Source organism: Melanerpes formicivorus, unplaced genomic scaffold (assembly GCF_026170545.1).
Source record: "Melanerpes formicivorus ecotype bairdi unplaced genomic scaffold, bMelFor1.0.p_v2 SCAF_13, whole genome shotgun sequence".
In the NCBI taxonomy this organism is placed as follows: domain Eukaryota; kingdom Metazoa; phylum Chordata; class Aves; order Piciformes; family Picidae; genus Melanerpes; species Melanerpes formicivorus.
In genome coordinates, this window is record NW_027142365.1 from 20,100,794 (window position 1) to 20,122,627 (window position 21,834).

General features: G+C 54.4%; 1 protein-coding gene across 6 annotated transcripts in view; it reads right to left on the reverse strand.

Moving 5' to 3' along the window:
- The window catches only part of ATP2C1 (ATPase secretory pathway Ca2+ transporting 1), a 68,702-nt gene that overhangs the window by 31,693 nt on the left and 15,175 nt on the right, over positions 1-21,834 (reverse strand). For all 6 annotated transcript variants that reach the window (XM_068146372.1, XM_068146377.1, XM_068146374.1 and 3 more), the window contains 8 exons: positions 13,870-13,980; positions 12,898-13,014; positions 9,460-9,549; positions 7,739-7,774; positions 6,428-6,489; positions 5,459-5,567; positions 3,486-3,641; positions 1,956-2,024 (listed from right to left, as the gene is read on the reverse strand). In XM_068146372.1, the coding sequence (XP_068002473.1) occupies positions 1,956-2,024; positions 3,486-3,641; positions 5,459-5,567; positions 6,428-6,489; positions 7,739-7,774; positions 9,460-9,549; positions 12,898-13,014; positions 13,870-13,980 (750 nt within the window). The remainder of the gene's footprint in view (positions 1-1,955; positions 2,025-3,485; positions 3,642-5,458; positions 5,568-6,427; positions 6,490-7,738; positions 7,775-9,459; positions 9,550-12,897; positions 13,015-13,869; positions 13,981-21,834) is intronic.

Here is a 21,834-nt window from a genome sequence, read left to right on the forward strand (position 1 = left end):
TCAGTTGTCAGAATACAGAATTAACCAGGTAGGAAAAGACCTTTGAGATCATCAAGTCCAACCTATCACCCAGCACCATCTGACCAACCAAACCATGGCTCCAAGTGCCTCAGCCAGGCTCTTCCTAAACACCCCCAGGGATGGTGACTCCACCACCTCCCTGGGTAGCACATTCCAATGGCCAATCTCTCTTGCTGGGAAGAATTTCTTCCTCACCTCCAGCCTAAACCTTCCCTGGCACAGCTTGAGACTGTGTCCTCTTGTTCTGGTGCTGGCTGCCTGGGAGAAGAGACCAACCCCCACCTTGACTGTAATATAAAGATAAAAATCAGCCCTGCAGTGCTCTGCTGTGTCAGACCCTTGCTGGTGTGGAGTGGTCACCCAGGGCTCTTGGTCTTGTCCACTTCTGTCACTAACAACTCCACTTGTCACAAGAATAAATGGCACTGAGGAGCTGATCACATCTCCCTCCCAGGGGGATTAAAGCAGACTGCCCCTTGGTGACTGCACAGCAGTGCTGCCTTGAGGGGTGGAGTGAGGCTCACTGCATGAAGCTGCTGCTGTGCTCCTAGCTGATGCCCTCAGCCAGCCCCTTTGGGCAGATTTCAGAGCTGGGACTATGTGGGCAAGCAAGAAGTGCCTGGACTCTGCCTGCTGAGTCCTGGCAGCTGGAGAGCAATGGTCTCCCTCTGCCCCTACACTGCCCAGGCAGCCAGAGCAGAGCCTAGATGGCCCCAGCCACACACAGCACTCAAGAGCCTGAGTTCCCATGGGGATCCCATGTGCAGCAGAGAGCAATCACTGTGGGAGTTTGATGGACCAGGGTCAGAGGAAGCTCCTGGAGTGGGAGTTTGATGGACCAGGGTCAGAGGAAGCTCCTAGAGTGGGAGTTTGATGGACCAGGGTCAGAGGAAGCTCCTGGAGTGGGAGTTTGATGGACCAGGGTCAGAGGAAGCTCCTAGAGTGGGAGTTTGATGGACCAGGGTCAGAGGAAGCTCCTAGAGTGGGAGTTTGATGGACCAGAGTCAGAGGAAGCTCCTGGAGTGGGAGTTTGATGGACCAGGATCAGAGGAAGCTCCTGGAGTGGGAGTTTGATGGACCAGGGTCAGAGGAAGCTCCTGGAGTGGGAGTTTGATGGACCAGAGTCAGAGGAAGCTCCTGGAGTGGGAGTTTGATGGACCAGAGTCAGAGGAAGCTCCTGGAGTGGGAGTTTGATGGACCAGGGTCAGAGGAAGCTCCTGGAGTGGGAGTTTGATGGACCAGAGTCAGATGAAGCTCCTAGAGTGGGAGTTTGATGGACCAGAGTCAGAGGAAGCTCCTAGAGTGGGAGTTTGATGGACCAGAGTCAGAGGAAGCTCCTGGAGTGGGAGTTTGACGGACCAGGGTCAGAGGAAGCTCCTAGAGTGGGAGTTTGATGGGCAAGAGTCAGAGGAAGCTCCTAGAGTGGGAGTTTGATGGGCAAGAGTCAGAGGAAGCTCCTAGAGTGGGAGTTTGATGGGCAAGAGTCAGAGGAAGCTCCTGGAGTGGGAGTTTGATGGACCAGAGTCAGAGGAAGCTTATAAAAGGGTAAGGTGGAGATGAGGAAGCAGCAGGAGACAGTCCCCTAACCCAGCCCCAAATCATGCTGCTAACCAAGGGAAAGCTGAGTGCTGTGCACACAGATCTGCCACACAAACCCCTTTGGCACAAGCACAGCTCACAAACCCCTGACATCCACCTCCTGCAGTGAGCTTTCTGCCATGAGTAACACTTCCCAGGTTGACATCTGGAGGGCAGCTGTGGGCATTTTGCTGCCCTGAGCTCAGTTCCCCTGTTCAGTTCAAGGGTTAATGCCACACTGAGGGAAAAACCCTAAACCAGGCTAATTAAGCTTCAGTTTCTGGGGCAGCCATTCAACTCTCATCCCCCAAACAGGCTCTCACAGATGCATTTCTGCTCCCAAGTAGCAATCTTACCTCTTCTGCTTGCATCATTTTGAAAACCTCCCCAAATTCAGAGTTTTCTCCTGTTCCAATAACTATCCCCTGAAAAAAAAACAAGAGGCAAAAATGAAACCAATTCAAACCTGGAGTTTCATTTTCCTGTCACAGCACCACAGAATCACCAAGGTTGGAACAGACCTCAAAGATCATCAAGTCCAAACTGTCACAAGAGCCCCCATGATTAAACCATGGCTCCTAGTGCCACATCCAATCCCCTCTTGAACACCTCCAGGGATGGGGATTCCACCACCTCCCTGGGCAGCACATTCCAATGGCTAACAACTCTCTCAGTGAAGAACTTTCTCCTCACCTCCAGACTAAACTTCCCCTGGCACAGCTCGAGATTGTGTCCTCTTGTTCTGGTGCTGGGTGCCTGGGAGAAGAGGCCAGTCCCCACCTGGCTACAACCTCCCTTCAGGGAGTTGGAGAGAGCAATGAGGTCTCCGCTGAGCCTCCTCTTCTCCAGGCTAAGCAACCCCAGCTCCCTCAGCCTCTCCTCACAGGGCTGTGCTCCAGACCCCTCCCCAGCCTTGTTGCCCTTCTCTGGACACCTTCAAGTCTCTCAATGTCCTTCTTAAACTGAGGGGCCCAGAACTGGACACAGGACTCAAGGTGTGGCCTAACCAGTGCAGAGCACAGGGCACAATGACTTCCCTGCTCCTGCTGGCCACACTGTTCCTGATGCAGGCCAGGATGCCATTGGCCTTCTTGGCCCCCTCTGGCTCATGTTTAGGCAGCTGTCAATCAGCACCCCCAGGTCCCTCTCTGTTTGGCAGCTCTCAGCCACTCTGACCCCAGCTTGTAGCTCTGCATGGGGTTGCTGTGGCCAAGGTGCAGAACCTGGCACTTGGACTTGTTGAATGCCATCCTGTTGGACTCTGCCCATCTGTCCAGCCTGGCAAGGTCCCTCTGCAGAGCCCTTCAGCCCTCTAACTGACCAACATCTGCTCCTAACTTGGTGTCAGCTGCAAACTTGCTGATGACTGACTCAATGCCCTCATCCAGATCATCACTGCAGATGCTAGGCTCAGCAGTGGGCCCAGGCCCTTCAGCCTGCTCCCCTTTGTCAGCTTGGTCTATATAATTCTCGGCACCATCAGGGAATGTTTTTGCTAGGAGCTGTGCTCCCGTGAAGCAAACAGGCAACAGCTTCCCAACACTACCAAGAGCTGCAGAGGCTCAGACACAGGAATGGAGTTTTAGAAGCCAAATGCCACAGCCCAGATGGAAGAGTTTCCCATCACCTGCTCCCTCTCTCTCCCAGCCTCAGGTTTGTTTTCTGTGTCTGAAGAAGCAGAATGAGAGCAGCTCTGCAGTGTGCCACAGCAAAGTCTTCTTCAGCAAACATTTTCATCTCTGCTCCATTCCTGCTGTCTCAGGAGCCTCAAAGCAGCCATGGACACTCAAGTCCATTTCTCAATGGACAGGAGAGCCTTACAAGTAAGAACTGCTTCAAATCAGCTGAAAAGGGAGAACACACACCTCCCTGGCAACAGATTTTACCTTTGCTTTCCCACATCTGACCAGTGTTCCCATGAAGGCAATATTGCTCCTGGAGGTAAGGTCTCCATTGGTTGCTGCTGGCTGAGGAGCTGTGGACTTGGAGCAAGGAGCTGTCTCACCTGTGAGACTGGATTCATCGATGGAGAGGTCCACAGCCTGGGAAAGCAACACAGGTACAAAGCATTACAGCTCTGGAGCTCACTGGTGCAGGGCTACAGACAGCCAAGCAACCCCTACTGCCATTCCTGCTTCCCCCTCTGAGGCCCAAGCAGGCTGCCATCAGAGCATGTTGTGAGCTTCTGAGCAACAGCAATTGCTGCACCAGCTGCTGAGGGCAGGAGGAAGGCTTTGCAGTCACCCCAAACACCTGCTCAGGTACTAACTGTGCTGCAGGGGCCAGACAAATCACAGGGCTGGAGCACCTCTCCTGCAAGGACAGGCTCCAAGAGCTGGGGCTGCTCAGCTGGGGAACCACAGAATGGCTCAGGTTGGAAGGGACCTCAGAGATCATTGACTCCAACCTCCTGCCATGGGCAGGGACAGCTCTCAACTGGACTCAGCTGCTCAAGGCCTCATCCAGCCTGGCCTTAAACACTTCCAGGAGGGAGATATCCACAACCTCCCTGGGCAACCTGTTCCATGGTCTCACTACTCTCATACTGAAGAACTGTCAAGATCCTTCTGGATGTATCCCTGCCCTCAAGTGAGTCCAGGACACCACACAGCATGGTGCCATCCACAAACCTGCTGAGGGTGCCTCAGTCCTACTGTCCACATCACTGACAAAGATGTTAAACAGCACTGCAGCCAGCACAGATCCCTGAGGAACTCCACCTGTCGCTGGTCCCCACCAGTGGGGAGCAATCAATGGACATCAAGCCATTGATCAGAAGCCTTTGAGTCTGCCCTTCTGGCCAGTTCAGGTGGTCCATCCATCAAGCCATGGGTCTCCATCTCAGAGATAAGGATGTCATGCAGGACAGCAGCAGATGCCGTGCACAAGGCCAGACAGGTGATGTCAGCTGCTCCTCCCATAGCCCCCAGAGCTGCAGCTCTCTTGCAGGAGGCCAGCAGGTTAGTCAGGCAGGATGTGCCCTGCAGGCTCTCACACAGCACTTTGTCCCAAAAGTGATTACCTGACACCTTCTACCAGAACAGTTGTGAATAGAATAGACCAGGTTGGAAGAGACCTTCAAGATCATTGAGTCCAACCTATCGTCCAACACCACCTAATCAACTAACCCATGGCACCAAGCACCCCAGCAAGTCTCCTCCTGAACACCTCCAGGGATGGTGACTCCACCACCTCCCTGGGCAGCACATTCCAATGGGCAATCTCTCTCTCTGTGTAGAACTTCTTCCTAACATCCAACCTAAACCTCCCCTGGCACAGCTTGAGACTGTGTCCTCTTGTTCTGGTGCTGGCTGCCTGGGAGAAGAGACCAACCTCTGCCTGGCTACAGCCTCCCTTCAGGGAGTTGGAGAGTGCAAGAAGGTCACCCCTAAGTCTCCTCCTCTCCAGGCTAAGCAACCCCAGCTCCCTCAGCCTCTCCTCACAGGGCTGTGCTCCAGACCCCTCCCCAGCTTTGTTGCCCTTCTCTGGACACCTTCCAGCAGCTCAACCTCCTTCCTAAACTGAGGAGCCCAGAACTGGACACAGGACTCAAGGTGTGGCCTAACCAGTGCAGTGTACAGGGGCAGAATGACCTCCCTGCTCCTGCTGGCCACACTCTTCCTGATGCAGGCCAGGATGCCACTGGCCCTCTTGGCTGCCTGGGCACACTGCTGGCTCATGTTCAGCCTACCATTGACCAGTACCCCCAGGCCCCTCTCAGCCACTCTGACCCCAGCCTGTAGCACTGCCTGGGGTTGCTGTGAGTTCCAACTAACAGGACTTGCTGTGGGTTCAGTGGCTGTCTTCTCTTCCCCTCTGGCCCACAGCACTTACCGAGGGAGCAGCCTGAGGCACCCACCTCAAACAAGCGGAGGTCAGCCGGGACCCTGTCCCCCACGGCCAGGCAGACGGTGTCCCCGGGCACCAGGTCCCGCGCCAGGGTGTGCTCCAGCCGGCCCTCCCGGACACTGCAGGCAAGGACAGGCACAGCACTCAGCCTCCTCTGCCACCCCATCTGAGAAGAGCTGAATGGCACTGCAGTGCTGCAGCCTCCAGCAAGCTCTTGCTCTAATTCTGGGTGGCAGCTCTGGGCTGGGCCTAGGACATTTTGCTCAGACCTTGAGTAGGAAGTGGCAGATTGTAAGTCAGTGACCATTGGATGTCAAGGGGAGGTAAAGACAAGGTCCAGCTAATGCCACTGGTCTGAGAACTAACACAAAGTTAGTTGTGGAAACTAACTAACTAATAACTCACTCACTCACTCTTGCTCTTCTCAGCTCATCACTCCAGCTGATACCAGCTGGTGGCTTTGGCTTGGCTGTTGCTGACCTTGGCTGCGTTCTTCTTGTGGCTAAGTACTAACAGCTACTCTCTGCTCCTCTCCCTTTTACCTTGTACAGGGTGGGGGAAGCTGTTGGTCACCCCCTGGATTTGCCCAGGGGGGTTCTTGTGTAAATCTTGTCTATTTTGTACATCTTCCTGGCATTTCAGATTCCCAGACTGCAGCCCTGTTTGTAAACACAGCTGCACTTGCTTCCAACTGAGCTGCTCGGGCAGTTTCCATCTGGGGGGGGCTAATTTCAACCCACTGCATCCTGTTTCTTAGGAGTTACACATCAGCAGCACCCTTCAAAGGGGTCAGAGGGGAACAATGAGGAGGCAGCCTCCAGGCTCATGAAACAATCTTCAATGTGAGCAAAAGCCAGGCAGGCTTTAAGTGAGTACAGGAGCTTGATACAAACGTGGGCATTTGGTCACACCTTGTCCAGGGACTCAGTTCAGATTAGAGGGGCTGAATGTAGGGCAGCAAGGACAGGCAGATACATACCAGTGGCATTCTGGAGGCACAAGTTTACTAAGCTCTTCAAGAGACTTTTCTGATCTGTACTCCTGCAGAGACATTGAAAAACAAACCATCAGGCAGGCAATATCTCTGCAGCAGGCAGCAGGCACCCACCACCGTGGACAGGTACTGCAAGCATCTTGCTAGCAAAGCTGTCGTAAAGCAACACTCCAAACAACCAGATGGGAGATGCCCTTCAGCAGTTAGTTCCATGTCAGACAGTTTAAAAAGCAAACATGCTCTGAGCACTGGGAATGTGCAGATCTGCTGGGAGAGCAGCACAGGCCCTCAGCACTTCCCTTCAGGATCCTCAGGGCTTGGTGACACCAGCAAGGATCAGACAGGAGAAGCTCTGAGTTCTCCACTGCAGCAAAACTGCTGTGGTCAGGCTTTGAGCCCCTGGAGACCCAAGGCAGCACAGCTCATCTCCAGCTCAATCAACAGCTTAGAGTTAAGGTAAACTCAGCTAGGAAGCACAGGCACCAAGCAGGCTGGGCTTAGGCACACACTGAGTGTTGACACAACTCTTACTTAATGACTTCAGGAAATTGCTTCCAAGATCCTTTGGATTTTTTGTTTCTCCCTTTCTCTACAAAACTGAAGCCAGAGCTACATTCCCCAAGACCTCTTCTTGAGGAAGTTAAACATTTCAGTACTTTTACACTGTTTACTCTGAGTGCTGCTTCCCAAGCTCTCCTTTAGGGCTAACCCCAACAATTCTGAGTGCTGCTTCCCAAGCTCTCCTTTAGGGCTAACCAACAATTCTGAGTGCTGCTTCCCAAGCTCTCCTTTAGAGCTAACCAACAATTCTGAGTGCTGCTTCCCAAGCTCTCCTTTAGGGCTAACCAACAATTCTGAGTGCTGCTTCCCAAGCTCTCCTTTAGGGCTAACCAACAATTCTGAGTGCTGCTTCCCAAGCTCTCCTTTAGGGCTAACCCCAACAATTCTGAGTGCTGCTTCCCAAGCTCTCCTTTAGGGCTAACCAACAATTCTGAGTGCTGCTTCCCAAGCTCTCCTTTAGGGCTAACCCAAACAATTCTGAGTGCTGCTTCCCAAGCTCTCCTTTAGGGCTAACCCCAACAATTCTGAGTGCTGCTTTCCAAGCTCTCCTTAGGGCTAACCAACAGTGCTGCCAGTGCAGCTATAGCAGAGGAACTCCTGGCCTTCAGGAAAGGCAGAAGACTTGGATGAGCACAGAGCTGTCAAACTCAACCATTCCTAGCAGAACTCCTTCAGCTTCAGAGGCAGAAGTTGACACAAAAGCAGTGAGTGACCTTGCTGCAGCAGCTGTCTTACCTGAACGAAGGCAACTGTAACAACAATCAGTATTGCCTGCAAGAAAAGAGAAAGTGGTGACACAAAGGAATTCCAAGGCCATGGAAGTAACTGATCCTCTCTGGCCTTGCTCAGCCACAGCACACTGACATATCAAGGAGGTGATTTGGAAGCACCCCATGCTCCAAATCACTCAGCATCCCTTGGCTCTGTCACCAAAGCAACCTCATCCTCTGCCTGTGTCTGCTCTGGTGATGTCCAACAGCTTGATAGTCTTATTGTAGGAAAATCAGCTTAACTGGGCAGTCATTTGGAAAGAAAAGCTGCCTCTGCTGGTGAGCAACAGGCAGCAGTGAGAGGGACCCATGAGAAACAAAAACATGGCTAACAAAGGTTGGGAGTGAGACATGGCTGCCACAGAGCACCACAGCTGTGGCTGCCTTCAAGGAGTCAGACAACAGGAAGACTTAAGAACAAGCTGAAGGCTTGAGCAGGCTGAAGAACAGCTGGGGACCATAAAATAGCCTGGCAAGGAGAATGAGAAGAGGATGAGGCTCAGGAACTCTGCCCAAGATGCCCAAGGAGTGGGGCAGGACACTGAGCACCTCCCCAAGAGCCAAGGTGCCAGAGATCCCACACAAACACAGCAAACCACCAGGTGCCCATTGGGAACTATTCAATGGCAGTGCCAAGGCCTCCTCAGGAAGCCTGTGCAGCCTCCCATAGCACACACAGCTCTGGGCACCAGACTGCAACACAGGCAGCCTGGGGCTTGCAGGCAGGTGCCATGGAAGTGAGTAAATGAAGGGAAGGTGTCAGAGGAAGCAGCAAAGCTCAATGACTGCTGTGTGAAGCAAGCATCCCCTTCCCTTCAATCCACTCTCAGCTGAATTCAACTGGCAGCCACAAGAATGAAATACATTCCACACTACCACCATTCACCCAAATCCAACTCACAAACACCCCAGGCCACTCCAAACTGACACTGGAGCATGGCTTTTTCCTGAAGAAGACAGATGGTTTGCTTGCCCCAGAACAAGCACCTCTCTGAGGCATCAGAGGGGCTAGCAGCAAGCCTCCAGCTGCCTCAGTCACCAGAGGAAAACTGAACAGAGGCAGCATGCAGCTCTGCCAGGCATGCACAGCAAGGCTTTGCCTCTGAGCATACAGAACCCCAAGTTTTCAGTTGTCTGCCACCAAAAGAGAGACCAAAGGGATGATCTCTGCCCATTTGCAGTGACAACTGGATAGCAGTGCTAGGCCTGGCTCCCTAGCTCAGCAGCCTTTTCACCTGCCAACTCCTCTAAGGTATTCTCTCAGCCTCTGTCTTGCTGTGCTCTGTCTGGAGAGCTCAGCTTCCATTGCTCTTGCCCATTTTCCATCCTGCAAGTACATTCACAGAGGGCTTAATGCTGGGCTCAATTTGAAATCAAAGCATAACTTAAGGCAAAACTTGCACAGCAGGCAGCAAAAATTGTCCCTCTGAACACATGCCCAGAGGCAGCCATGCCAGGCAGGGCAAGAGTGAAGATGCAGGCTGCAGGCAGATCATCACTCTCATCTGTATTACTGCTGCTGGCCAAGGGCAGAAGAGCAAAGCCCAGGCACAAATGAAAGAGGTTTGATGACAGCACCCCAAGCCAATTCATCACCTAGAGCCAAGCAGCCCCACCCCACACTGCCATTCCCAGGGCCCCACCTCCTGGAGCAGTGCCCACAGAGGGAGGATTTCAGTTCCTTACCACAGTGATACTGACAGCATCATCAAACTGATGCATTAAAACACTGATGACTGCAGATGCCAGGAGGAGCATGATGAGAGGATTCTTAAACTGCAATGAAACACAACAGTAATTCAGCAACACTCCTGGCAGCAAAAGCACTTTACCTACACCACCCCTCCCCCCCAGAGCACTTCTGCATCTCTCTTCCAGAGTGAGAATGCTCCTAAGCCAGCAGTGCAAAGCAGCTGTGCCTGTGCAGCCCAGATGTTTCCCTGAGGGGGTTTTAATCCTCCCAGGCTGCAGTTAACAGACAGAGGACACAACTGCCTCTTACACTTGACTCACATTTGTAAGACAAAAAGATTCATCTCCTGTATTTGTTTACACTGCACTTAAATACACAAAAGGAAGCCTGAAGTACATTCAGGATGCTTTGATTCTGTTCCCAGCAGCTGATGAAGCCAGCAGAAGGGTTCAGAACTTTCAACTCATGATTTCTTTGACAAGATAAAATACTTTCTTCCTGTTCCTGAGGCACAAATAATAAAGGCTCTTGCTTCTACAGGACAGCTGGCTGCTAGCATTGCCTCTTCTTGAGGGCTCTTGCCAAAAAGTAACATCCACAGGATCACAGATCACAGCTCACAGGATGCCAGGGGTTGGAACAGACCTCTGGAGAGCTTCCAGTCCAACCCCCTGCCAGAGCAGGAGCAGAGAATCCAGCACAGGTCACACAGGAACACATCCAGACAGGGCTGCAAAGGCTCCACAGGAGACTCCACAACCTCTCTGGGCAGCCTGCTCCAGGCCTCTGGGACCCTCACAGTGCAGAAGTTCCTCCTCATGCTGAGCTGGAACCTCCTGTGCTGCAGTTTCCATCCATTGCCCCTTGTCCTACCCCAGGGCACAGTGAGCAGAGGCTGTCCCTGTCCCTTCCTTCCTGACCCCCAGCCCTCAGCTATTGATAGACATTGATCAGATCCCTCTCAGTCTTCTCCAGACTCCATTCCTGCACTTAAAGTGAAGAACACTGCAAAGTGCTGTACCTGGTCTGGCACCAGAGGTGGGAACAGAAAGGCAGCAGGTCAGAGGCCAGCCAGGCAGTGCTGCTGCCATCCATCAGTGCTGCTGGTGTGAGCAGAGCACCCAGGACCTCTGCAGTCCCTCCACTCTAGAATTAACCATCTGTCACCTCAGGGTTTGCTCCAGAACTTGACTGAAGTGCCCCTCAGACCAGGAGGAGGAACACCCAGACCAACATGGTCAACATCACAAATTCACTCAAAACATCCTCTCTGCAAAAGCTGCCTGTGAAGAGCTTGTGTAGCTGGGGGGTGGGCAGCAGCAACACCCCCACACCAGCCTGAGCAGCTGCATGTGCTGCTGTACACCTGCTAAATCACTCTGAGAGGGAAAAGAAAGGGACTAAGAAGTCACCCTTGACTTTTGCCAGCTGTGCTTCCCACTGGGGTGGGGGCTGGGCACACCTCTACCCTCAGCTCACAGGCAGCAGGTCTGCTTTTGGCAATGCCCTTGTAGCAAGCTCTTCACACTCCACACCAAGAATCTACCAACAGCCACATGCACCTCTGTCTGACCCTGCAGGCTAAATGGGAATGGGACCCCTGGGCTCCTCAGGACACACATTTGAGACCCAACCCTATCATTAACCCACTGGCATCTACCTGTAACTTCTTTTCCAATAGGTGAATTAACTATAAATTGTAGAAGCTCTGAGTGACTGCTCTTAGTGTTCCCCACTCTTATCAGACTCATAGCATGGCTCAGCTTGAAAGAAGTCAGCTATTCCACCCCCCCTGCCATGGGCAGGGACATCTCTCAACTACACTTGGCTGCTCAATGCTTCATCCAACCTGTCTTTGACTAACTCCAGGGAGGAGGCAGCCACAGCCTCCCTGGGCAGCCTGTGCCAGTCTCACCACCCTGGGACTGAAGAACTTCTTCCTCAGCTCCAGTCTAACCTTGCTCTGCCTCAGCTTCAAACCATTCCCCCTTAGCCTGGCTCCAGACACCCTCAGGAAAAGTCTCTCTGCAGCCTTGCTGTAGGATCCCTCCAGCTCTTGGAAGGCAGCTCTAAGGTCAGCTCTCCTCCAGGCTGAACACCCCCAGCTCCCTCAGCCTATCCTCACAGCAGAGATGCTCCATCCCTTGGATCATCTTTGTGGCCCTCCTCTGAACTCACAGATGTCCTTCCTGTGATGGGGACACCAGAACTGGACACAGTATTCCAGGTGGGATCTCACAGGAGCAAAGTAACTAGTTATGGTCCCGAGGAATCCACTCCATCAGCTGCAGAGGTGCTCAGTAATGGCTAAAGAACCAGGTTCAAACTTAGCCACATTGCTTTAGCTTCCCTATAAAGCCATGAGAAGAATCACTGAAAGCCTCTCTTCACCTAGTCACAAGAGACAGCAGGAGAGGAAATGGCCTCAAGTTGCACTGTGGGGGCTGAGACTGGACATTAGAGGAAGCTTCTTGACAGAAAGGGTTCTCAGACTCTGGCACAGGCTGCCCAGGGAGGTGGTGGCATCCCCATCCCTGGAGGTGTTTCCAAGAGGCAGAGCTGTGGTGCTGAGGGCCATGGGTTAGCCTCAGCCTGGGCAGAGGTAGGGAGTTGTTGGACTGGGTGAGCTGAAAGGGCTTCTCCAATCAAAACAGATCAAAGTTCCCCTCACTCTCCTGGCTCATCACAGCTACTACTGCACCAGGACTAAATGATTCCTACAAAAGGTAGCTGCTGGTTTTTCTTCTTGAAGACCTGCCTTGAGCACACCCAAGGCATATCCCCACATGAAAGCACCAGCTAGCTAAGCAATATAGCATCACAGAAGGGTCTGGGTTGGAAGGGACCTCCAAAGCTCATCCAGTCCAATCCCCTTGCACTCAGCAGGGACATCCCCACCTAGATCAGGTTGCCCAGAGCCCTCTCCAGCCTCACCTGGAATATCTCCAGCCATGGAGCCTCAGCCACCTCCCTGGGCAACCTCTGCCAGTGTTCCGCCACCCTCCTGGTGCAGAACTTGTTCCTCACATCCAATCTCAATCTGCTCTGCTCTAGTCTGAAGCCATTGCCCCCCGGTCCTGTCCCTGCAGGCCTTTGCAAGCAGTCTCTCTGCAGCCTTCTTGCAGCCCCCTTCAGGTACTGGCAGGCTGCTCTTAGGTCTCCCTGGAGCCTTCTCTCCTCCAGGCTGCACACCCCCAGCTCCCTCAGCCTGTCCTCACAGCAGAGCTGCTCCAACCCCCTGAGCATTTTTGTGGCCTTCCTCTGGACCTGTTCCATCAGGTCCATGTCAATCGAATCAATCAATAGAATCAGTAAGGCTGGAAAAGACCTCAAAGCTCATCAAGTCCAACCTGTCACCCAAGACCTCCTGACTATCCTGAGAGAGCACAGCTACTGAGCAAGACTGAAAGCAGAAGGGGGCAGAGCTTCACCTGGGCAATGTACTTTTTCCACAGTGGTTCATCTTCACTGATGTCAAACTCATTCCAGCCGTGGAACGCCCGGCGGTGACACACTTCACAGTTCTTTAAGCCATGCTGAAGATTGGCCTAAGCAAAACATGGAGAAGGGAACACAGTCAGCAATGCCACTGAGAAGCCTGGCTCCAAAATAAATTCCAGCAGCCCAAATGCAGCCTTGGATTTGGCCTCCATCACCAAGACAACCTGGGGACCCATGTCTGCGTGACAAAGCTAAGGAGCATCTCTCCTGCCTTCAGACTCCGTTTGGTGCTGCTGAAGAGATTCAGCACCACAGCCAGAGATTGCCAATCCTCCCTGCAGCCAACTCCTCCACAAGCTGTGGGCCTGGCTCAGACTGTGGAGGGTTGTGTCAGGAGGTCAGCTCCTCGGGCAGACGACGGTGCTAGCTCTGCAGTCCGGAGCTGTCACCGCCCCACATCTCCCAGGGTGCACTCCTCAAACAGTCCAGCAGACAGCAAAGGAAAAGAGAGCATCTATCATGACAATGAGCCCAGGTTGAATGGTTCATGAATCAGGCAGTGGGCAGCCTTCCAGGTCCTTCACTTCCAATGGAGGCTACCCAAAGCAATTAAGGACATCAAGGATCCCTCGGGGCCATGAAACAGCAGCTCTGGAAACACAGCCGAGGCTGAGGGGAGGGCTGAGCCTGGGAGATTTCTATCAACAAAAAGCAATTTTCAAGGCACACAGAAACCCAAATATTTTGGATTTATATCTCAGACCCCCTCCAAATACCCAATCTTTTGGAAGCTGACAGAGATCAGAGCCTTTAGTCCCCAAGATGCTTTTAGAAGCAGCCAACAGCTAACAGCAAAGCGCACGACCCTGGACAGCCCTTCAAGGACAGGAACTCCCCACAGCAAATGGACACTGCTGGGTACCACCTCCCCACCATCCCCCCAGAGATGCAGCCCCACTCACTTGCAGGATGCTGGCTACTTCATCAACTGGCAGCTCACTTGCTTTTTTGGAGGACAGTACAGGAATCATTGTCTCATTGTCACCATCAGGGAGTTTTTGAAGACGTGCAACCTAAGAAACAAAAACCAAAGCCTGAAGGGAAGGAGAGCAGCAAGATTTCATCTCAAACAACACAGGCAAGAGCAAGGCAGTACTGATGCACTTCAGAAAAATAGCTAGCCCCACAATTCAGCTTGGCTGCATGCAGTGCCACCTGCAATGACAGCAGAGAACATTGGGCAGGCAGCAGGCAAAGTTCTGTACCCACACCTGCGGTGACGACAAAGATCCTAACCCTCAATACATTCATAAGCCTTAAGCTCATTATCAGCAACACCAGGGCAGAAAACAATCACTCCAGGTAAATTCCACTCCCTGCCCCTACTTTCTCCTCCAGAATGAAGGTGAGCTAAGCAGGACCCTCCTTGTGCACAAAGGAGAAATGACACTGAGAGACCCTCCAAGCAGAGCAGAGCAGCACCGCACGCAGGGAAGGCACAACCTGACCACAGCACAAAGCTGCAAGGCAGGGTGGGAAAAAGTCAGGTTTGCCTCTCAGCCTAGGAACCTGGAACTTTGGGAACTGCAGCACTGATCACACAGCTCAGCACTGCCTTGGTAATTAAGGCAGCTGCAGGTCCCCAGCTCTTGCTTAGGAGAGGAGTAGCTGCAGGGATTCTCTTCCTTCCTTCTCACTGCTGAGTTCCCCAGCTCTTGTTTAAGAGAGTAGTAGCTGCAGGGATTCTCTGCCTTCCTTCTCACTGCTGAGTTCCCCAGCTCTTGTTTAGGAGAGTAGTAGCTGCAGGCATTCTCATCCTTCCTGCTCACTGCTGAGTTCCCCAGTTCCTGTCCAGCAGAGCAGCAGCTGCAGGCATTCTCTGCCTTCCTTCCACTGCTGAGTTCCCCAGTTCCTGTCCAGCAGAGCAGCAGCTGCAGGCATTCTCTGCCTTCCTTCCACTGCTGAGTTCCCCAGTTCCTGTCCAGCAGAGCAGCAGCTGCAGGCATTCTCTGCCTTCCTTCCACTGCTGAGTTCCCCAGTTCTTGTTCAGCACAAGAGCAGCTGCAGGCATTCTCTGCCTTCCTGCTCACTCTGAGATCCCCAGTTCCTGTCCAGCAGAGCAGCAGCTGCAGGCATTCTCTTCCTTCCTGCTCACTGCTGAGTTCCCCAGTTCCTGTCCAGCAGAGCAGCAGCTGCAGGCATTCTCTTCCTTCCTGCTCACTGCTGAGTTCCCCAGTTCCTGTCCAGCAGAGCAGCAGCTGCAGGCATTCTCTGCCTTCCTTCCACTGCTGAGTTCCCCAGTTCTTGTTCAGCACAAGAGCAGCTGCAGGCATTCTCTTCCTTCCTGCTCACTCTGAGATCCCCAGTTCCTGTCCAGCAGAGCAGCAGCTGCAGGCATTCTCTTCCTTCCTGCTCACTCTGAGATCCCCAGTTCCTGTCCAGCAGAGCAGCAGCTGCAGGCATTCTCTGCCTTCCTGCTCACTCTGAGTTCCCCAGTTCCAGTCCAGCAGAGCAGCAGCTGCAGGCATTCTCTTCCTTCCTGCTCACTGCTGAGATCCCCAGTTCCTGTCCAGGAGAACAGCAGCTGCAGGCATTCTCTTCCTTCCTTCCACTGCTGAGTTCCCCAGTTCCTGTCCAGCAGAGCAGCAGCTGCAGGCATTCTCTTCCTTCCTGCTCACTCTGAGTTCCCCAGTTCCTGTCCAGCACAGCAGCAGCTGCAGGCATTCTCTTCCTTCCTGCTCACTCTGAGTTCCCCAGTTCCTGTCCAGCAGAGCAGCAGCTGCAGGCATTCTCTTCCTTCCTGCTCACTCTGAGTTCCCCAGTTCCAGTCCAGCAGAGCAGCAGCTGCAGGCATTCTCTTCCTTCCTGCTCACTGCTGAGATCCCCAGTTCCTGTCCAGGAGAACAGCAGCTGCAGGCATTCTCTTCCTTCCTTCCACTGCTGAGTTCCCCAGTTCCTGTCCAGCAGAGCAGCAGCTGCAGGCATTCTCTTCCTTCCTGCTCACTCTGAGTTCCCCAGTTCCTGCCCAGCAGAGCAGCAGCTGCAGGCATTCTCTTCCTTCCTTCCTGCTCACTCTGAGTTCCCCAGTTCCTGTCCAGCAGAGCAGCAGCTGCAGGCATTCTCTTCCTTCCTGCTCACTCTGAGTTCCCCAGTTCCTGTCCAGCAGAGCAGCAGCTGCAGGCATTCTCTTCCTTCCTTCCACTGCTGAGTTCCCCAGTTCCTGTCCAGCAGAGCAGCAGCTGCAGGCATTCTCTTCCTTCCTGCTCACTCTGAGTTCCCCAGTTCCTGTCCAGCAGAGCAGCAGCTGCAGGCATTCTCTTCCTTCCTTCCTGCTCACTCTGAGTTCCCCAGTTCCTGTCCAGCAGAGCAGCAGCTGCAGGCATTCTCTGCCTTCCTGCTCACTCTGAGTTCCCCAGTTCCTGCCCAGCAGAGCAGCAGCTGCAGGCATTCTCTTCCTTCCTTCCTGCTCACTCTGAGTTCCCCAGTTCCTGTCCAGCAGAGCAGCAGCTGCAGGCATTCTCTTCCTTCCTGCTCACTCTGAGTTCCCCAGTTCCTGTCCAGCAGAGCAGCAGCTGCAGGCATTCTCTTCCTTCCTTCCACTGCTGAGTTCCCCAGTTCCTGTCCAGCAGAGCAGCAGCTGCAGGCATTCTCTTCCTTCCTGCTCACTCTGAGTTCCCCAGTTCCTGTCCAGCAGAGCAGCAGCTGCAGGCATTCTCTTCCTTCCTTCCTGCTCACTCTGAGTTCCCCAGTTCCTGTCCAGCAGAGCAGCAGCTGCAGGCATTCTCTTCCTTCCTGCTCACTCTGAGTTCCCCAGTTCCTGTCCAGCAGAGCAGCAGCTGCAGGCATTCTCTTCCTTCTCCCTGCCATACTGCACCCACACTCTGTAACTCATGCACTGTGCCACACACTCCTGCCCCCTCCACCAGCTGGCAGGCACCAAAGATGGACATCACAGAACTGGCCTTCCCCTTTCACTTGCCCAGAATGGGAGCAGCTGGGTTTAGTTCCAAAACTCATTATTGCCCTTGGCTGGGTTAGAAACTGGCTGGAGAGCAGGCACAGAGAGTGCTGCAGCCAGCTGGTGCCTGCTGACCAGGAGTGTCCCCCCGTGACCAGCACTGGGCCCAGCTCTAGCCAACATCTTTATGGATGACCTGGGTGTGGGGATCCAGTCAACCATTAGTGATTTGCAGGTGACACCAAGATGGGAGGCAGTGTGGAGCTCCTGCAGAGCAGGAGGGGGCTGCAGAGGGACCTGGCCAGGCTGGGTGGCTGTGCTGAGGCCAGTGGTGTGAGATTCCACAAGGCCAAGGGCAGGCTCCTTCCCTTTGGCCACATCAAGCCCATGCAGGCTACAGACTGGGGACGGGTAGCTGGAGAGCAGCTGGCAGGGAGGGACCTGGCAGTGCTGGGGGACAGCAGCTGCACAGGAGCCAGCAGTGTGCCCAGGGGCACAGAAGGCGAAGGGCATCCTGGCTTGGGTCAGGAGCAGTGTGGCAGCAGCAGCAGGGATGGAATTCTGCCCTGTGCTGGGCACTGCTGAGGCCTCACCTGGAGCTCTGTCTGCAGCTCTGGGCCCTCACTGCAGGAAGGATCTTGAGGTGCTGCAGCAGGTCCAGAGGAGAGCAACCAGCCTGGGGAAGGGACTGGAGGGAAAGGCTGAGGAGCAGAGGCTGAGGGAGCTGGGGGTGTGCAGCCTGGAGAAGAGGAGGCTCAGGGGGGACCTTACCACACTCTACAACTACCTGAAGGGAAGCTGTAGCCAGGTGGGGGTCAGGCTCTGCTCCCAGGCACCTGGTGACAAGAGGAGAGGGCATGGCCTGGAGCTGTGTCAGGGGAGGGTTAGGTTGGATGCTAGGAAGCACTTCCTCAGGGACAGGGAATCAGCCACTGGGATGTGCTGCCCAGGGAGGTGGTGGAGTCACTGTGCCTGGAGATGTTTAAGAGGAGCCTGGATGTGCACTTGGTGCTCCGCTGCTGTGGTGGTGTTGGGTCACAGGCTGGACTTGGTCTCAGAGATCTTTTCCAGCCACAGTGATCCTGTAAATCTCCTCTATAGATCCTGAGGCTTCAAACCTCTGAGAAAGGTCTTCAGGATGACCCCAGAGAAGAGCCCAGCAGCTCTGTGCCCCAGCCAGGTGTGACACATGGCTGGCCACACACTCAAACAGCTGAGATGACCTCCACTCAACCTTCCTTCTTCTGGCTGCCTGCCTAAACAGGCTCCACAAAGCCTTCATCCCAGGGGCCCAAGGGAACCAAGAGCAGAAGTGCAAGCACTGGAACTCTGCTGCTCTCACTTCCTAAGAGAAACCCCTGGAAGCCCAGAGGTGCCCCTAGCCCCCAGTGGAGCAGGGAGCAGCAGGACTTGCTCCCTCACTGCAGGTCTAAGAAGGCAGCTCTGGAGACTGAGAGGCAGGGCAGGGCCATCCAGGGTAGGGCTCTGAGCTGCTGGGCAGGGGGCAGGCAGGCACAAGCACTGACTCTTGCCCACACCAGCTGCACACCCAGACACAGCCTGGATGCATGCCAGGATGACAGATGTGGAGGCAGGGCAGAGAAGAGCAGACCAAGAGCCTCCAGACCAGGCAGGAACCAGCAGCACCCAAAGTGGCACTGACTATGATGTCATCTCCTGCAGGAAATCCCACCAGGAATTCCACTCCCAGAGAGACTCAGCAGCTCCAACAGCAGCAGAAGCAGCTGGAAGTGTGGTGAATACAGTGACTGAAACCCAGCTCCCTCAGGTCCACAAAGCTGCAGACAAACTACACACTCACCTCAAGTGCATCTCTTACTAATGTCTTACAGCATCACAGAACTGTCAGGGCTGGAAGGGACCTCAAGGCTCAGCCAGCTCCAGCTCCCCTGCCATGGCCAGGGACACCTCACACCACAGCAGGTTGCTCACAGCCACCTCCAGCCTGGCTGCAAACACCTCCAGGCAGGAGGCTTCCACCACCTCCCTGGGCAACCTGTGCCAGGCTCTCACCATGCTCCTGGGCAACAACTTCTTCCTCACAGCCAATCTCAATCTCCCCACTTCTAGTTTTGCTCCATCTCCCCCCAGTCCTATCACTCCCTGACACCCTCAAAAGTCCCTCCCCAGCTTTCTTGGAGCCCCCTGCAGATCCTGGAAGGCCACAAGAAGGTCTCCTGGGAGCCTTTTCCTCTCCAGCCTGCACAACCCCAACTCTCTCAGTCTGTCCTCAGAGCAGCTCCAGGCCTCTAATCACCCTCCTGGCCCTTCTCTGGACACCTTCCAGCACCTCCACATCATCCTTGGCTTCAGAACTCATTTACCTGTATTTTACTATGATGTGCATGAAACTGGAAGTCATCTTTGGGAAGACTTCATCCATACAGTCTGCACTGACGGAGCTGTGTGCACCTGGTGTGTGATGAAGTCCAAGACACATCTCCTCCTGTTCTCAATTAGCAGCTTCTCTCATGAGCCTCAGAACTCTGGAAGCTCAGGTATGAGAACCCCTGTGAGTGCCCAGCCAGGCTCTCAGCAGAGCTGGCTGAGGAGCCCGGGGGGCTCAGGAATTGGCACAGGCTGTGATCAACCAGAGCTGCTGGGGAGCTCAGCAGAACCCCAACACAGCTCCAGAGCAACACCTGAGCAGATCAGCTGGTGGCAAACCCTGAGTTCAGCACACCAGTGAGGGCCTGATGCAGCCACTCCAGCCCAGAGGGCTGCACACAGACTGCACTGTGTTGGAAGGGACCTTCCAAGGTCAGTTTCTCCTGCAGGCAGCAGGGACAGCTCCAGCTAGAGCAGGCTGCCCAGGGACACAGCCAGGCTGACCTTGAATGTCTCCAGGGACAAAGCCTCAACCACCTCCCTGGGCAGCCTGTTCCAGTGTCTCCCCAGCCTCACTGTGCAGAACTTCCTCCTGGTGTCCAACCTAACTCTGCCAACCTAACTCTACAACTTCTACATTCTGCTAGGCTTACCTTAACAAATACAGCACAAAGGTGTCCTGCTGAACCCCAAATCCCAACCATTGGTGGCTAGAAAGCTGTGACTCAGAATGGGACCTGGAGATGCTGGTTGGCAGTCACTGAGCATGAGGCAGCAGTGCCCAGGGGGCCAAGAAAGCCAAAGGCATCCTGGCCTGGGTCAGAAGCAGGGTGGGCAGCAGGGCCAGGGAGGGGATCATCCCCCTGTGCTCAGCACTGGGGAGGCCACAGCTGCAGTGCTGTGTTCAGCTCTGGGCCCTCCCTGCAGGAAGGCCACTGAGGGGCTGGAGCCTGTGCAGAGCAGGGCAGCCAGGCTGGAGAAGGGCCTGGAGCCCCTGGGCTAGAGGAGGGGCTGAGGGAGCTGGGGGTGTTGAGGCTGGAGAAGAGGAGGCTGAGGGAGACCTCCTTGCTCTCTGCAGCTCCCTGCAGGGAGGTTGCAGTGAGGAGGGGACAGCCTCTGCTCCTGGGTGGCAAGGGCCAGGAGCAGAGGCAATGTTTGCAAGCTGCCCCAGGGGAGGTTCAGGCTGGATGCTAGGAAATCTTTCTTGCCTGGAAGGGTTCTGAGGCCTTGGAATGTTGTGGCCAGGGCAGTGCTGGAGTCCCCATCCCTGGAGGTGTTGAAGCAGTGTGTGGAGCTGGTGCTTAGGGCCATGGTTTGGTGCTGAGCCTGCAGTGCTGGGTGGAGGTTGGCCTGGCTGAGCCTGGAGGGCTCTCCCAGCTGGGCTTTTCTGTGAGTCTGTGCAAGATCTCCACATCTGCACAGCTGACACTAAGCATCACACCCTCCACATGTGAAGATCCTGATCAGGCAGCATCACACTCTGAACTCCTTCTGGGGCAGCAAGGCTGCTTTCTCAGAGCCACAGCACCGTGCCAAGGCTCTCCCAGGGCTCAGCCACGGCCCTGCCACTGCAAAGAGCTGCTGCTTCCCAGCCCAAGAGCCTGCAGCCTAATGAGCTGCTTGTTTTCTACCAGGCACTGTTTGCTCAGGGTAAGGAGCATGTTTGCAGGCTCTGTGCTTACACTCTGCTGCCTTCATTGGGATGGAGCCCTTTGGAAAGAGCATGGCCCTTTTGCACTTGCAGGGAGTGGCTGCAGCCCTGTGTTCTAACAGCCAGAGACATTTCCTCCTACCCAACAGCACTTTACATTGAGCAGGAGCCCTCACATCAAAGGAGGCACACACACACACCCCAGCTCTCTCTCTCAAAAAGCCAGAAGGAAGGAGAAATATTGATGAGCATTAATGAGTTCTCCTGGCAGAGTCATTGCTCTCCTGGAAGGTCAGAGTTTTGTGTGCTGCTTCCTCAGGCTAATCAGAGGAGCAGGAGTACCCAAAGCAAGAGAGCAAGCTGCCCCATCAGCCTGAGAGGCCCTGCCTTGGGCTCAAGTCTTCCTGCAGCAGAGGTGGGGGTTGTCACCATGGCCACCCAGCAGCTGTGAGGCAGAGCTGGACTCCTTGGTACACAACACTTCTACCTCTCTGAGCAACCAGACCCAGAGCTGAATGCTGACACCAACCCCCCAGAGTCCCAGGCTGTGCCCAGTCTTAAAAGGTGCAAAATACTGAAGAGGAGACCTGCCCTCAATCCCTTCTCCTTCAGGCAGAGCAGACTAAGATGTTCCATTCAACACCCAACTAATCACCTGCAAAGCTCAAGGATTACCACAGAAATAACCATGGAATCAATAAGGTTGGAAGAGCCCTCAAAGATCATCAAGCCCAACCTGCCACCCAACACCTCCTGACTACCTGAAGGGCTAAAAGCCCCTTCTGAACACCCCCTCCCCTGAGAAACATCTCCAGCACCCACAGCACAGCTGCCTCCTCTGGGTGTTTGTAACTGCACCCCCAGGAAGGGAAGCAGCACAGCTCAGCGGCAGGGGCCAGGGGGCGGCAGGGGCCAGGGGGCGGCAGGGGCCAGGGGGCGGCAGGGGCCAGGGGGCGGCAGGGGCCAGGG